The 15,039-nt window shown below is 49.6% G+C and overlaps 1 protein-coding gene across 1 annotated transcript; it reads right to left on the bottom strand.

Moving 5' to 3' along the window:
• Positions 1–12,732: 12,732 nt before the first annotated feature.
• On the bottom strand, positions 12,733–13,312 carry LOC112590703 (uncharacterized). Its single transcript, XM_025308052.1, has 2 exons — positions 13,124–13,312; positions 12,733–12,978 (listed from the first exon to the last, which is right to left on the bottom strand). Exons 1-2 carry the CDS (start codon positions 13,309–13,311, stop codon positions 12,774–12,776), a joined length of 393 nt encoding a protein of 130 aa, XP_025163837.1. The 5' UTR covers position 13,312; the 3' UTR covers positions 12,733–12,773.
• Positions 13,313–15,039: the final 1,727 nt, after the last annotated feature.

The raw sequence follows: 15,039 nt of genomic DNA, 5'->3' as shown, positions 1-15,039 counted from the left end.
CGCTGCGAAGATATCGAATCATTATACGCGGAAGGCTGAACGCTTAGAGTGATTGATTTTGGCCGGAAAGAGACGCGGTTCCACGACTGCCCACCGAGCATACGCGTGCAGGAGCTTGCGTCGTATGAAGTTGGCCACTGATCGTTGGCCGCTCATCGAGTCATATGATCCGTCGCTCGTCGCTACATCGCCATATATACTTCGTTTTGTCACAGATGATAAATATGTCCGCATGACAGATGGATCGTATCGATATACCGTTCGCAGAATGTGTAAACATCGGTGATCATCGTCATGTATATCATTGTCAATGCACATGAGAGTGCGATCGTGCGCCGCCGCGCTCTTGGTATATGCACGCGCGACTTCGCTACTGATAACCGTAACGAATCGCTTGTCTTCCGGCGGCGGCGAACGAGTACCGAGGACGATTGTCGTTGTTGCAGCAGTATCAACGATCAATCTGGTGATCGGTTTGCGCACATGCGAGTCGAGAATCGAGCATTTGTCTCGACTGGGATCAATCGTGCCGCGAAAGCATACGTTGCTCTTGAATGCAATGCACAAGTCCACTATATGTTGAAGCGTCGTCGAGTTACACCCACGTCGATACACACCAATAGCTCGCGTGTGCAAGAGTTTACATACATCCATGCGCATAATGTCATACAACAGGGCCACTTCTGAGTCGCTGAGCTTGGAAGCGTATATTCGCGAATATAGTCGTTGCAATATGCAACCGAGCGTCGACATCCTGCTCGCGCGTGATCGCTCGTGTCGTTCAGTAGTAGCAGTAGCAGTAGCGGCAGTGGGTTCCGCCTGCTGTATCATAATTTCAGCGAGCAAACATTGTGCGAAATTGATCACTCGCTCGTAGTCTATAGTACGCTCCTCGGTCGTCGAATGATACTCATCGAAACGATTACGCGTTAGCTGCTGCTGCTGCTGCTGCTCCCGTCGTCGAGGATTCGTTCGACGAAAAACATCGTCTATAGAGGTGTTTGCATTCGTCCGGATCTGAGATCGAGATATGCACTCGCACGCGATATGTCACTTTGCTCGATGCAGTCTTCTCCTCCGTCAACCGCCACTCGTGTCGTCGACGCCTCGCTGTTCATCGTGACGCGAGTACCTTCTTACTGCGCGCCTACTCTTTACCGCACATGTTCATTCTGTTATCGTCCAATACGTTCTAATCGCAACGTTTCCGTTTATTCAATCGTCCACCGAAGCGTTCTACGATAACGCGGTCGTGCAAAAGTAACATCTCGTACATTTTGTCGATTTCGTCGTCTTGCATGAGACGCAGCAGTTGAATCAGATCATTGTGAAAAAACGTCGATGTACTACAACCGACGACTCGCGACGGTAGCGGCAGCGGCGGTGACGATAAGTCACTCGCATCGTAGCAGCACAATTCGCCTAATGCTATATCAACGTATTTTTCATATGTAAAGTTCTCCATGATTGCGACAGCTGCACTGTGGTAGGCTGCACTGTGACGGTGCTACCATTCGAAAAACTTGCGCGCAAGTCGAATCACATGCGCGCGTAAAATACTCGTCTTCGCACCACCTATTCGCTGCAGATTTTCATCTTCGGCCGGTTCTTCGAGCAGAGCGCGACGCATACGCTTTGTTGGATTCAGAGCAGCCTCGACACCCAGTTCGCGGCTATTACTTGTGCTGTCGTACAAACGACTGGCAATTGTTTTCAATGACATATCATCGATCAACACTGAAGACCACGGAGTGTCCTGGCCGTCCAAAGGTCGAACTTTCCACAGGGTGTCGCTGACGCGAGCATATCGCTCTGCTGTCGTAGTAGCAGAAGCGACGTCGCTCGCGTTGTTACCGATCGAAAAGAGGAGCAAGTTATCATTTGACAAAAGAATACCCGTGGTTGTACTATTGTCGAGCAAACGGCATGCCTGATCGAATAGAACAATGTGAAACAAGCGTACGCATATGACCACGCAAGGAGCTACTAGAAACGTAAAAATAAATAGTCCCATTGCCCAGGAAAGAATCTCACGACTGGGGGAAATAATTTGAACCCACATGTTCGTTTCGAAACCGTTTTTTTTTATTTACGACTAGAACAGGAACCATACAATTCACGCACCATAGAGCAAGACTGATCGAACGGTATCGTGAAGTCGTTTCATAGAGATTGACAAGAAAGCATGTCTCGAAACGAATGGCTTTTCGAATGACGAATTTATGCGCAAGTTTGGACAGTTGCGAAACCGTTGGTTGCTCGAAAACTCGCTGGGCATCTCTATTATGTAGAAGAAGCTTCACAGTTGCCGGGCGATCCACAAGCGCAGAATGTCGCCATTGACAATATCAGCAGCAGCAGCAGGTTCGCCGCAATTGTTATCTGTGAAAAGTGACATAGATGAAGCAGCAGCAGCAGCAGCAGCAGCATCGTCATTCATAGTGACGACGCCGCTACGCCATGACGCACGCCACGAGAGCGGCTGATCTCTCTTGCATCGATCGTTGCTCGAGCTGAGGAGCGAACCGTTCTCACGAAGAATTCGTTGGAGTTCGCTGATTGCCGTGGTTAATACATTCTCGCTGTGGCTTCGACGCGACCACGATGACGAGATCGTACGTGATGATCTGTCACCATCCCTGCAATCGTCTTTCTGTAATGACTTTAGGCACTTGTTCATTCCGTAAATTTCGGTACTGCTGTCGCCGCCGTCGCCGCTGCCGCCACTACCGTTTTTGCCGCCGCCGCTTTCCTTTCGTCGTTTAGAACGACAAATAAGGATAAATTCATCGTCAACAACAGCATCGTCAACATCGTTGGCGTCGTGGTAGCTCTTGTTTGTACGACGAGTGCTCGGTGCGAACAAATCATGCCGAATCTCCTCGGTACTGGAGGACACGCGTTTAAACTCTCGTTCCAGTACAGCATAATAATGGTTCATAACTGAAAATGACTTGTCCAGGAGTCCATGTGTGAAATCATTACCAAAGCACATGCTGAACCATAATAACAATAGCCAACATTTGTCAAAGTACAGAGACAAATGCTGCCAGCAGTGCAACACGCTATCGCTGCTCTCATGGTAGACTAGGAAACGACCCATTCCGATGTTTTCCTTCTTTTCACAACACGATGCGTTGTGTAGCTTGGATAGAATGTAAACGTACACGTCGTTATCACGCGACATGATCAAACGGTCGCAATTCTCGAAACGAGATTGCCATTTTATCGCTTTGATCTCTTCTTCACCCTCGTAATCGAATTCGATCGAACCATTCGTACCATCAACGCCGACATTCTTCCATTCGGCATTCAGATCATCAGCCAATGCGTTCTCGTCGTTGCGAAACGCATTGCTGCTACTGTTGCTGCTGCTGCCACTGCCGCTGCTGCGATTGCGTAGGCTACGCTTGGTCAACGAGTCGAATGCTCGCAACTCGTACGGAAATACGGGAGGCTGCTGCTCGAAATAGGTTGCACAGTACCGCTCCTTGTTCGTAAAGCTAACGTAGAGTACAATCGACGGACGTGCGATTCGCTTGCGCTGCTTGCCGATGCTTGAGCTTGCGGCGGCCAAAAGGCCGCCTCAAGCTCAGGTTCTTCTCTCGAATTGTCTCCGACGTTCATCCGGTTTACAATCACATATTGAGCGATTGCGGTGTTTACTCTTGTCAGCACCGAGCGCGATTCGACCAGTCGTTGCAATTGAGTCTGCCGTTTGGTACGAGGCACTCTGTTATCCAAAGTATAACAAAGCGCCAGCGGTGGATTTGATCTTAGATATCGAATTTCTCGACATGTTTCCAAACGTAGTCGGAACATTCGGACAAATTCCTCTTCATCGCGACTATGTCGCAGAATATAAACGACTATCGGCGTAATGTCGAAACATACTGCTGCTATAGACGTACATATGCGAATGCGAGAAAAATCATATCGCACATCTGAGTAAACGCGAAGTTTCTTTTTATTTTCCCAAATCTCTCTCGCGGCAATAGCGTCCAAGTATTTGTTCAATCTTTTGAGAGTACTTGGCACAAGGAAACGATCGTTTTCATCAATCCGGCGCAATGTGCAACAGCTCGATCCAATGCGTCGTAACGACGCACGCTATCTTCGATCGCGCTATTATACTCGCTGACCTCATCGATACCGCGCTGTACAGCCCGCCAAATAGTCAACATTACGTCATCATTGAACCAAACGACGGTAGAGTCGAGCGACACATTTCGATTCGAGATGCATCGCTCCGCTATGGCTCGACCGATCGGACCGCGTACTGTGTTAACAGCAGGCTCTAAAGCCCGATTTTGCAGCCAAAAACGAGCAAATGTTATCAAGTCTTCGATATCGTAGTCCATCGCACCGATCGCTTATCGTCGATCGCCGGTCGGCGATCGCATTGGCAGGTTTCACCGACGACGACGACGACGACGACGACGACGACGACGACTCTGTAGCGTTGGACAACTCGCGTCGTCATTCGGCGGCCGATCAACGGCTTGCACTGTCGCTCTCGTGTGATGGCGGCAGCGTATCGATGTCGGATGTAGGTGCAGGAAATGTTTCAGGGATATTAGAGGTAGTTTGTTGGTTGCGTGGCACAAATGGTGTAGATGTATGTTGAGGTGGTTCCGATGATTCTAACTCGCGAGGACGACGAAGTGGTATATTCCCGACAGCTCCGCGGAAAGTTTTTTCCACCTTGTCTTTATCAGATTTAGACCGCGTATTCATACCCTTTTCCAACAGTCACTCTTATCATCCCGGACGAGCCCCCAATTTTATATGTTACGTCCTGGAGGAGGAACGCAACTTGACGCTTGCTTTCGCAAGCTCCGACGTACTCGCAAGTCTGCGGTGCAGATCAAGGATCGATATGACCCCTTTATCTGGCGCGGACATACGTCGGTGGTCCTTTATTTAGGTCAAGGAACTGAATCCTTTTACCTGGGATAGGACCGTGAGCGACGGTTGAGGGAAGGGAGAATTTTTTGGTTGAGAATAATTATTTGGAAACCGTGATTGGCTCACAATTACAAACAACTTGTTTTATTAATAATTAGACGGATGTTCACAATGAAATAAAATTTACTAGCTTTTATAAAGTGTACATATACATAGATGTATAAACAATCGCGGTCTGAGCAAAATTCCGTGTTTGTTATGTCCGACTGTGATCGAAAAGATTGGCCACTGGCGTCTGATTTAACAATTAAGGAGGAATGCCAAGGGGGATAGAAAACGGAAGTAAAACGAAATGAAAAGAGAAAAGAGAGAGAGGAAAAGATAAAAAGAATGAAACGAAAGAGGTCACTCAGGTAAAAGAAAATATAAATAACTTACTGCTGGACTTCTCTGATCTTAGTAGACAATGAAAGGTGTGGTTGCTGCGTCTCCGTGAGGATAGATGCCTCAAGTTCTGTGCCAAGGACAGGCAGCTGGTTTCGGCAGGATCGCTCTCAATGGCCAAAAAAGGCACAAGATCGTTGCATCGAATAATTAACAAGTGAAGAATACTGGTTGGTCTAAGTCACAAGTTGGCTTGATGGTTAAGAAACCCTGAAGGGGTGCTGGAGAGAAGCGTCTGTCCTGGGTGCTGGATCGGCGAGAAGTGAGTAAGGCTTTTGACTTTTCTCAAAAAGTCAGCTCGGTTGAGAAAGTGAGGTTTTGGGGGAAATGTTCCAGAAAATTATTTTATATGAGATAAGATGCATGTGGCAATAAGAGGATTTCGAAAGTCTTTTGTGAATAAAAAGAACGTGGCGGCAATCTTAAGAAGTAAATATCGATATTTCTAAGAACGATGTCATGGTACTGTTATCAATGATTAAGCGCGTGGGAAACAGAATAGTAGTTGATGCAAGATTGTTAGTATTTTCGGGGTATCGAAAATTCCACCGATATCGTTGTGTGGTATCATGCCTGAGCGCATTCGGCCATATGATAAGTAATAATAAATTCGATTTCTCTTATTTATAAAGAAGCCCAGGGTCCGCTGAGTCAGTAGGACGTAACACCGCCGTTTCTAACTTAGAATATTTTCGCTGTTTCGGACCTTGAATATTTTCGCTGGTTCTAACTTAGAATATTTTCTGAAGACTGTTAACTTAGACTTAGAATTATAGGTAGTAAACCTTGTATATTAGGAAAGTTTTAGGATATACTCATATTATAGATTGAGTTACTATTCATTCACAATCCCTTCTTTCTTTCCCCACTACCAACGGCAAGTCCAACATAGTGCAGTAGTGTAGTTCGACCACTCACTCACAACTCTACGAGATTGTAGTGATTTTAAAGTTCTCCAAGCAGCAATCTTCACGCATCGTTACTCATGCGAGGATTTGGTGTGAACCTAATCGCACATTGACTCAGTGAGACCCGCGACAACAGGAGTTGCTCAATAGGCACGACGCCCACACCCTCCAACACCAACCCGTCGACACCCCGAATTGACGATCTGGTGCGAATCTAGCCCGCACATTGACTCGATTAGGGCCACGTCGCTCAGGTAACGTTATAGAGAGGTGGGGGCATTTTTGAGAACTTCCCTCACTCACGGACAAATGCCAAAGACACGTCGTGCAGGTCGCGAATATCAGCTTAGAAAATTAAAGGCCCAGCTGTATCATTCTGCAGTAGCCGCTTCAAGCTCCTATGTTGGTGTGGAATATCATCCCGACCCCGAGTACAACACTTCCGACGTCCTCAGTGTCCTCCGACTAGAAAACCCGCTAATATAAAACGAGCACCACGAGTTTTAAAACCAATCGAGTTCGAACCCATACCGCCTCTCCCGAATCTTGAGCATTTGAACGCGGCCCGCGTTCCGAAAGTCCGGTTCTACCAATTATTGAGGGCCAAGATCATCCACTACTACTATGGCGGTTCCACTCTCTCAAAATCGGCCAGTGAGCGGGAAGACGACCAGGACCTGCCCGGGCCCGACGACCTCCGACGCTACACTCACACGATTCTACGAGCCATCGCCACTCCCGAAGTGATTACCCTGGATTAAATTTTCAAGGAGGGTAAATTTTAAAATTCCAATATTCCTTTCGTTGTCGCGGAAACGCCTAGATCGCGCGTATCCCCGGGGAGAACCATTCAGGTTCGTTCGACCCAAAAAGCAATCTTGCCACGGTAGAGAGCTCGACACCGGATTCGCCTCACCCTCGGACGGGTTCACCGTGACGTGACATAAAATTGGTGACAGCGGTGAGATACGAGGTCAATCCCGCGACAGAATGGATACGCGTAGCAAAAAAACGACGACGCCGCTCACACAAGACGAGTGCGAGTTTATGCAAAGTAAAAACCGGAAAAAGGAGACATTATTATACGAAAAGGCGGAAGCGCTCCGTGCGCAACGCGAAGCTTTCGAACGCGAACAAGATCTAGTCAAACGCGAATTAGAAAAAATTAAATGACTAAACCAACGCGAGGTCGAGCTGGCAAATCGCAACGCAACAATTCCAAGAGACCGAACACCGCGCATCAACCACGAGCTTAACTCGGAAGTCGACGCTTTTCGTCGCGAAATCGAGTTTCTAAAATCAGATCCGTCTCTACCACCGCGCTCGCACGACACGGCTGCATATCCGCTCGAGTACGAAGGAGAACATACGCCTAGAATCTTTTTCCGTGAAGCTCTTGAATCTGTTTCCCACTTCGACGGGTATAACCTACCTCTCTCACAGTTTGTACGCGCGTGCCGACGTGCAAGGGAAATAATTCCCCCCTCCTCAGAAAGAAACCTTACGCGACTCCTCGTAAACAAATTGCGCGGTCGTGCATACTACGCCGTGGAAGATGAGCCGTGCAATTCTGTCACGCAGTTATTAAATCTCTTAAATGGAGCTTTCAGATCACTAAAGACTTTAGGTCAATACCGCGGAGAATTGAGCGCAATTTATATCAAACCCCGTGAACATGTATTGGATTACATAAGCTGTGTGAAAGACCTACGTTCTGCAGTACTCGATGCAGAGCGCTGTTTTCGAGGAATCCTGGATGCTCATGCCGTAGACAATATCGATGTATTAATAGCCAAATCCTTTTGCGACGGATTACCCCTAGAGTACCGATTACAATTCCGCGCCGAACATTACACTAGGCCATTCGAGGCATTCTCTCACGCAAAAATGCTCGCAAAGAGGCAGGAGCTTGATCGCGAACGATCTGAAAATCTCCGCCGTCCAGAAGCATCTTCCGGCCGTTCTAGCGTACAACATTTGGCGCACTCCACTCCTTACAAATCGTCACAGATGCCCACCCCAATCCTCGACGATTCCCCAACTCTTCAAACGCACACCGTGAATCGCGAAATCCAGAACAACCCGATAGACGAGCTTCTTGGCGCAACGAAACTTCTATTCCACGCCCGACCAGAAATTCATACGCGGAGCATCGCGTCGCGGCTCGTCCTGAACAACCCAGGAACAGTAACACTCAAAAATGTTGTAGATATTGTAAAAAGCCGGGTCATGAGATAAAGGAGTGCCGCAAGAGGCAATATAATAACTCGCACGGGCCGCCGGGAAACTTCAACCATCTCTCAGGGATTATGGACGACTCTCAGGCGGGCATCGCGAAATGCACTTCGTCCGATAAACACGATCGAAGCGGAACAAAGCACGAGCAACGCGAGCGACGGGTCGCAGTCCTAAATCCGCGCGATTTTTCACATGCTCCCACTGTTTCCATAAATGCCCAAGGCATCTTACGCGAAACGAATTTCATGATCGACATGGGAGCAGCGCCAAATCTTATGAAAAGGCGTAGCATACATCCTGAGAACGAGATAATCACGAACGATATTATCCTCCTTAGCAGACTCACCAACGGAAATATCGCGAATCTCGGGTCTTCAGAAATCAAATATATGGGGCACACGATATTGTTGCACGTTGTTGATGAGCCCATCACTCAAGAAGGAATAATAGGTTCTAGGATTTCCTAGGATTTCCCGTAAGATTTCCTACGGGATGCCGAATCTATAAATTTCGAGAAACAATCGATTCAATGGTAGGGTCTATCGATTCCTCTCGACCAACAAAGATGCATGATAATTCCCGCGAGATTACGCGCCGTTTTTCCCCTCCAAATAAGTAACCTCCAAGTAACGGAAGGGTACGTCCCGCGTATTCAAATTAACGACATCTACTTAGGACACGCTGTCGTTACTAATAGAAATGGTACCGCGTACATCGGAGTAATTAATACGGGAATCAACAATCGTGCCATCAGTGTTCCTACTGTCATGCCCCGAGTGAGCCTGACGATCCCATAATTAATATACATTGTGACGTGGCAGCCGGGAAGGCGCCCGTCCCAGGCCGAACCTTCGGCCCTTATGCGAGGGTGCGGGGGGGGCGGACCGTACATCGCGCGAGAATTGCGGGGGGGGAAGAGCCGCATTGCGCTCCCCCCCCGTATTAATTAGTGTTCGCAATAGGGGAGTGCAGGTGGAACGGTCCCGCGTCCCCGAGCTCTGTGCCCCTGGACTTCCTGTGCTTTCATCACAGTATTGCCACGAGTTTGTGTCGTCAGACGAATTGGCTCTTATGTGGCGAGCACCTCAGGGTGTCGGTCGCACTCAGCAAAACCGATCGCGCTGGATTTGGCAGCCGTCGGGGTGCGGTGCGCGTTCCGAATCTACTTCACGAGTCGAGTCAAGTGATCGAGGAAAGAGGCGATCCCTCGGCCGTCACTTGCAATATACATAGAATCCATGACAAAGTATCGTGAGATACACGAAATACGATTTCCCGACGTGGCTGGTCGCAATGTTGAACTAGCGTCGGGAAATGCACGAAACGGTGGTATACAAGCGAAGAGGTGTCAGAACACACGGGTACCAAATGCCTCGTCATCTGATCAGTGACGCAAACGAGGATAAACTAGATTTATACCCATCCAGGGGAAGAGTAAACTTCGAACAATCGAACGACCAATGGCACAAGTTGCAAAATAATGGCTCAAATTGTTAAGCATGGCGAAACAAAGACTTAAATATGATGGCTCAAATGGAATTGCTCAAACACTTCACAATGAAGATGTTATAAGGAAACCGCAAAACTAAGCTATATAGCATCCAAGGAAGAAAGACAGGAAGGCGGGGTCTGGTCTGCAAGAGCTTGCCTGCTCGTAGCCGGACACCCTACCAGTTGTTTCTCTAGGCATGCGTACATGCGGAGGAGGGAATTAAAGTCGTAGGCTCGAAGAGATATGGTGGACCCTAACGAAGGGGCAGTTACCCACACCTTTCTCGGGAAGCCGCAGCCAGCCTCCGCATGTGCGTAAGAGACAACTGAAGGGCGCAAGAGCCAAGGAAGCGGAGGGGTAACCCGCGACCTAGCTCGAGCGCCATGGGATTAACGTTCCACAGTGACGTTTCTCATTCAGGTACTTAATGGTACCTGCCTTCTATACCATACGAAATTCGTATGTAAATTTGTACATAATTCGTACATAATATCAAATATAGCTAATATACATGAGCAATACATTCCTATCAAAGAGCCTCGTTAGAAATGAAAAGCAACACGCCGCAATTGGACTTGGAAAATAAACTCTGACTCTGAGCAAAGGCATGCTACCCAAAAATATTCGAACGAGCTTGTAAGGAGTCTCACACAAATGATGATCTCCACGGCAAGCGAAAGTCTACATTCGGGCTGAATAACCAAGTGGGAAATGATACGTCTGACCTCGAAGTATTCAGCAAGAAGCATGGCAATAAACGACGGAGCGTGTAAACACTGACGTCTTAGGGCAAAGCACACGTGCGTTGATTGGAACCAAGTACACTACACCAAATGGAGATAAGAGCTGAGATCTCCAAGTATACAGCACGTGCGCATCGAACGAAGTCCAAAAAGACGAAAATCCCACATGGCAGGGGCTCTCAGATTGAGAAAGTAAAGTAAAATGCCCCATGACACGATGAGCAGTCAAGCGTCCAAAATAGCAAATGATGCTGTGGACGCCAAAGAACTCACCAAAGCAAAGAAGCGAATCTGGGGATGACCGGTTTCGGCTGGCGTCCTACGGACCGCTATTGCCATGCGTGACATGGAACGGGGCGACCTGGGCATTGTCCTGGGGCCCCGAGTCACGTTATGGACTCTGGTATATGTGCGGTACTTGCACGAGTGATGGAACTGACGCCCAACGCAGCAAACTAGGACAGCGAAGAGTGTTCAAGCAGAGAAGCGAATCTGGGGACGATCGGTTTCGGCTGGCGTCCTGCGGACCGCTATTGCCATGCGTGACATGGAACGGGGCGACCTGGGCATTGTCCGGACGCCCCAAGTCACGTTATGGACTCTGTCAGGTGTACCGGGACATCCATGGGACTCATGCGAGAGCCCTCTTAAAGCCAACAAGGAAATCGTTAATAAGGACACTGCCCGGGTAGATGAAGGTAGACACACGCTCTGTTGAAACGGGAGTCGCGATGCGAAATCCAAGTCTTCCCATTGCGATGCAACGAACCTGATTGTCTCGGCCTGGGAAACCGAACCAACAGGGGTAGCGACTGGGAAAGACGAATCATCGAGACAGGGAAAATACCAAAATCGAACAGGCAAACAGCGTTGTAGACCGCTCTAGGTACAACGCTGGGACCGGGTATATACCTACACTCGTGAAGTTGAACAAGTCCCAAGGCTAACGTACGGGTCGCGCCGAAGGCTGAATGACTGCGGGGACGGTAAACATGCACAGTCGTTAGCGACCCCCCGGGAAGACTACGGTTGACCCGCGGTCGAACGAGATCTCAAGCTACGGCGAAGGAAGCGTGCCTAGGGCTGAATGGCTGTGGAGATGATAAAAATCACAGCCTAAAGCGCTCCCCCAGAGGACCTGTCGACCCCTCTGCGGTATCCCAGACTTGGTAGCAGTCTTCATACTGTCCGCATTGTATTAGAAAGATTAGAAAGGTGCGGAACTGCCTCCGCAAAATCTTCGGGTGACGAATAGCAGTCAGAAAAGTTAGGATCTCTTTCGGAGGCATCTGCGTCTCCAAAGAGGTAGAGAGAATCTGCCCTCAAGGCTCAGTTTTAGGGCCAGCTTGCTGGACAGGATCTTCGGACCCTGCAGCGCCGATGCTCATGTTGGCGGTTGATGCATACCGCACGGCGTCGACGGGGTTGCTTTGTGCTGCTGCAGGTGCGGTCCCAGTTGATATCCTCCTTAACGAAAATAAGGCGTGATATCCAGCTAGGAAAGAAATGAATGCCAGAATAGGTAACGTCATGTTCGACGGCCTCCTCCGTGAACTTGACAAAGAGATAGGCAGGTCATTCATCGCGCATGCCGACGATCTGCTGGTCACAGTCGAAGGCGACTCCCGTTGCGAAATTAAAGAGCGAGGGCAGCGCACTGTTGACTTTGTCAACAAAAGGTGCGAAAGGGCAAAAAAAAACTCCAGATCTCTTTGCTTAAGACTGAGGCGGTTGTCCTCAAGAGTACATTGATCGGGAGAGCCTGATAGGCATAAAGGGAGAAGCACGCTTAAAACGAAAGGCAGCTAGAGTTGAGAAATCCAATCATGCGGCGCGTGACCACCGACCAGCCGATCAGGGCCGAAGAAAACTCTATTAGATAGAAAGTTAGGCATCTGGGCATTCAATTGACAAAGAAACGGGAGTACTCTCCCATTGTAAATACATGCGCGGTAAGGTCGGGCCGCAATTTAGCTAGGACTGCGGGATGTCGATGGGGGCTGCGCTTTAGCGCGCTCTCGACGATCTATCGGGGTGTGTTCACTCCGACGGTTGGCATACGCCACCGCCGGATGGATCGACCGATGCGGAGAGGGGCGGCCTGAAGGATCTTCGGACCCTGCAGCGCCGGTGCTCATGTTGGCGGTTGATGCATACCGCACGGCGTCGACGGGGTTGCTTTGTGCTGCTGCAGGTGCGGTCCCAGTTGATATCCTCCTTAACGAAAATAAGGCGTGATATCCAGCTAGGAAAGAAATGAATGCCAGAATAGGTAACGTCATAATCCCATTCACCGTGAGCATTAGAGACTTGTGGTCTCTATAGGGAAGAGGTGCTAAACGTACGCAAGCTCGATGGTCTTCTTCGAGCAAAGGCCGTATAACAAGTACCTTCCAAACAACGTTCTGGACAGGGTGACGCTGAGGGCACAGCGATGCGTCACTTGATCGAATATCCGGACTACGGGCCGCAGAGTAAAGCGCTGCGACAATTCGTTCCAGCCGGAAGCTGGAATTGGCCGGAGATATGGCACATTTCTTCGTGGCAACTCCAGAGGCCTATTCCGTGTTTGCGGCATTCTGTAGGGGATTCCCTTTTGGTTAAAGGGTCTACGTCAGGCTTCCAATTTCACTTTCGTTTTCTTCTACTCTCTTTTCTTTCGCTTTTCTCTACTCTATTCTAGAATCTTTACCCACTTTACAATTCTACTCTACAACCATGTCCGCTAAAACCCACCTACCGTGTCATATACTCCTCCCCCGACCTATCCCATTCAAGGGTCAGAGCGTGTGTCCGGGCTCGGGACACAAATGAGCGGGCCTCCCCGTGGTTCCCCGTGGACGCGGTACGCGAGGCGACACCCTGACGGGAGTCGACGCGCGTGTCGCGACTAAACCGCTCATCCTGCGAAGTACGACCCACGCAGGCGCTGCTGGATTTTTCCATTGCCCGCTTCAGTGGCAGAGGACAAATTGCTGGAAAGTGGTGTGTAGCGTATAGCTTTTATAGCTGAGGTAGCACAGCGCGGCACCTTACGGGTGTCGGGCTTCACAATAACTGGACTTCCTGTGCCGCCCATCAAGACCGGAGGGACCAGCGGAAGAAGGAAGAGGACGACACCCCTCGACAAGACCGCCACACCAGGTGAATGCGCTTCCTTATGAGTAATATTATCGATTCCGTATCGCTTTGAAAGATTCTCGCTGCCGATTCCGTTGTCCACAGGCCCGCAAGGATATCGCGCCAAACTGTCGGCGTTCCCGTGCCCGAAGCGTGAGCGCCGGCTAGACAAAGCCGGCCTAGACGAAGAGACAGCGGGAGTGCGAGCGAGAGAGAGAGAGAGAGAACGAGCAAGAATGAGACCAAGCCCCCGTCCCGCGGATCGAAAACAAAGATCCGCGGAAGGATTCCCGTATCGGGAGATATGACGAAGAACGGGGAAAGACGGGTAGCGCGACAACACAAAAGAAATAAAAGAGGGCACTCCCGTTTCTTTTGCTTCTTCTTACCGTTTGCTTCGGGAGTCGATTACCGAGAACCGAAAAGAGAGAATTATCGTGGACGAGAAGAGTGCCTGTCGTTAGCGAACGGAAGGATACCGTGTACCGGGGTGGAGTGCAGGAGTTTGGTGGAGCGACGGAGCTTGGTGGAGTTCCCTGCGCCCGGAGGATTACCGCTGGTGGCGGAATTTCGGAGGAACGACCCCGAGGAAGGAGACCGAGAGTCCACGCCGCCGGGAGGTCCCCGCATTTGTAAGGCCGTCCACTTGCTTTATTGTATCGGTGTCGCAAACGTATTAAGTCTCGTAATAGTTGTCGGCATAGAGCAAGTTCCGAATTCGCGAGAGCGCCTCGTGGAATGTACCGTATCGAGGGGTCGGATCGTACCGATCCCCGACCGAATAAAACTGAGATAAGCGAAGCGCGTCTCTATTTTTGTGTCTTCCCGACTGAATCCCGGATCCCCGATCGAACCCTCCCGTCTACCGACTATAAAATACCGCGGAGCTACCGGTCCCGTCGAATTCGCGTGTCTCGGCCTTGGGTGGTGTATCGTTTCGTGTTGGCGAACGGTGCAGCTGGCGCCCAACTCTTTGATGCGAGTGCGAACGACCGATGCGCGTGGACCGACGGCAGTTTGCCGACGGCGAGCGAAAGTCGCGTCGCAACATTAATTATATGGCGAAAGTGCCATGCGAAGCACTTCCGCCTGCATTGCACGTGTTGCAATTAAGCATCACGCCACCCAGCGGAAGACCAAAAAAGGCAATAGGCAAAGAATGCACAGTCTGCATGAACGAAGGTCA

Source organism: Harpegnathos saltator, unplaced genomic scaffold (assembly GCF_003227715.2).
Source record: "Harpegnathos saltator strain DR-91 unplaced genomic scaffold, Hsal_v8.6 scaffold137, whole genome shotgun sequence".
Classification (NCBI taxonomy): Eukaryota; Metazoa; Arthropoda; class Insecta; order Hymenoptera; family Formicidae; genus Harpegnathos; species Harpegnathos saltator.
The sequence above is the reverse complement of the archived record's forward strand: the minus strand, read 5'-3'. Positions and strand labels throughout refer to the sequence as shown.

Excerpts from the sequence above, each read along its gene's own strand:
- LOC112590703 (XM_025308052.1), bottom strand. The coding sequence starts at position 13,311 with ATGCCGCAAACACGGAATAGGCCTCTGGAGTTGCCACGAAGAAATGTG. Across the intron at positions 12,979-13,123 it reads TCCAGAACGTTGTTTGGAAG|CTGGATATCACGCCTTATTT; the intron begins GTACTTGTTATA and ends TTTCTTTCCTAG.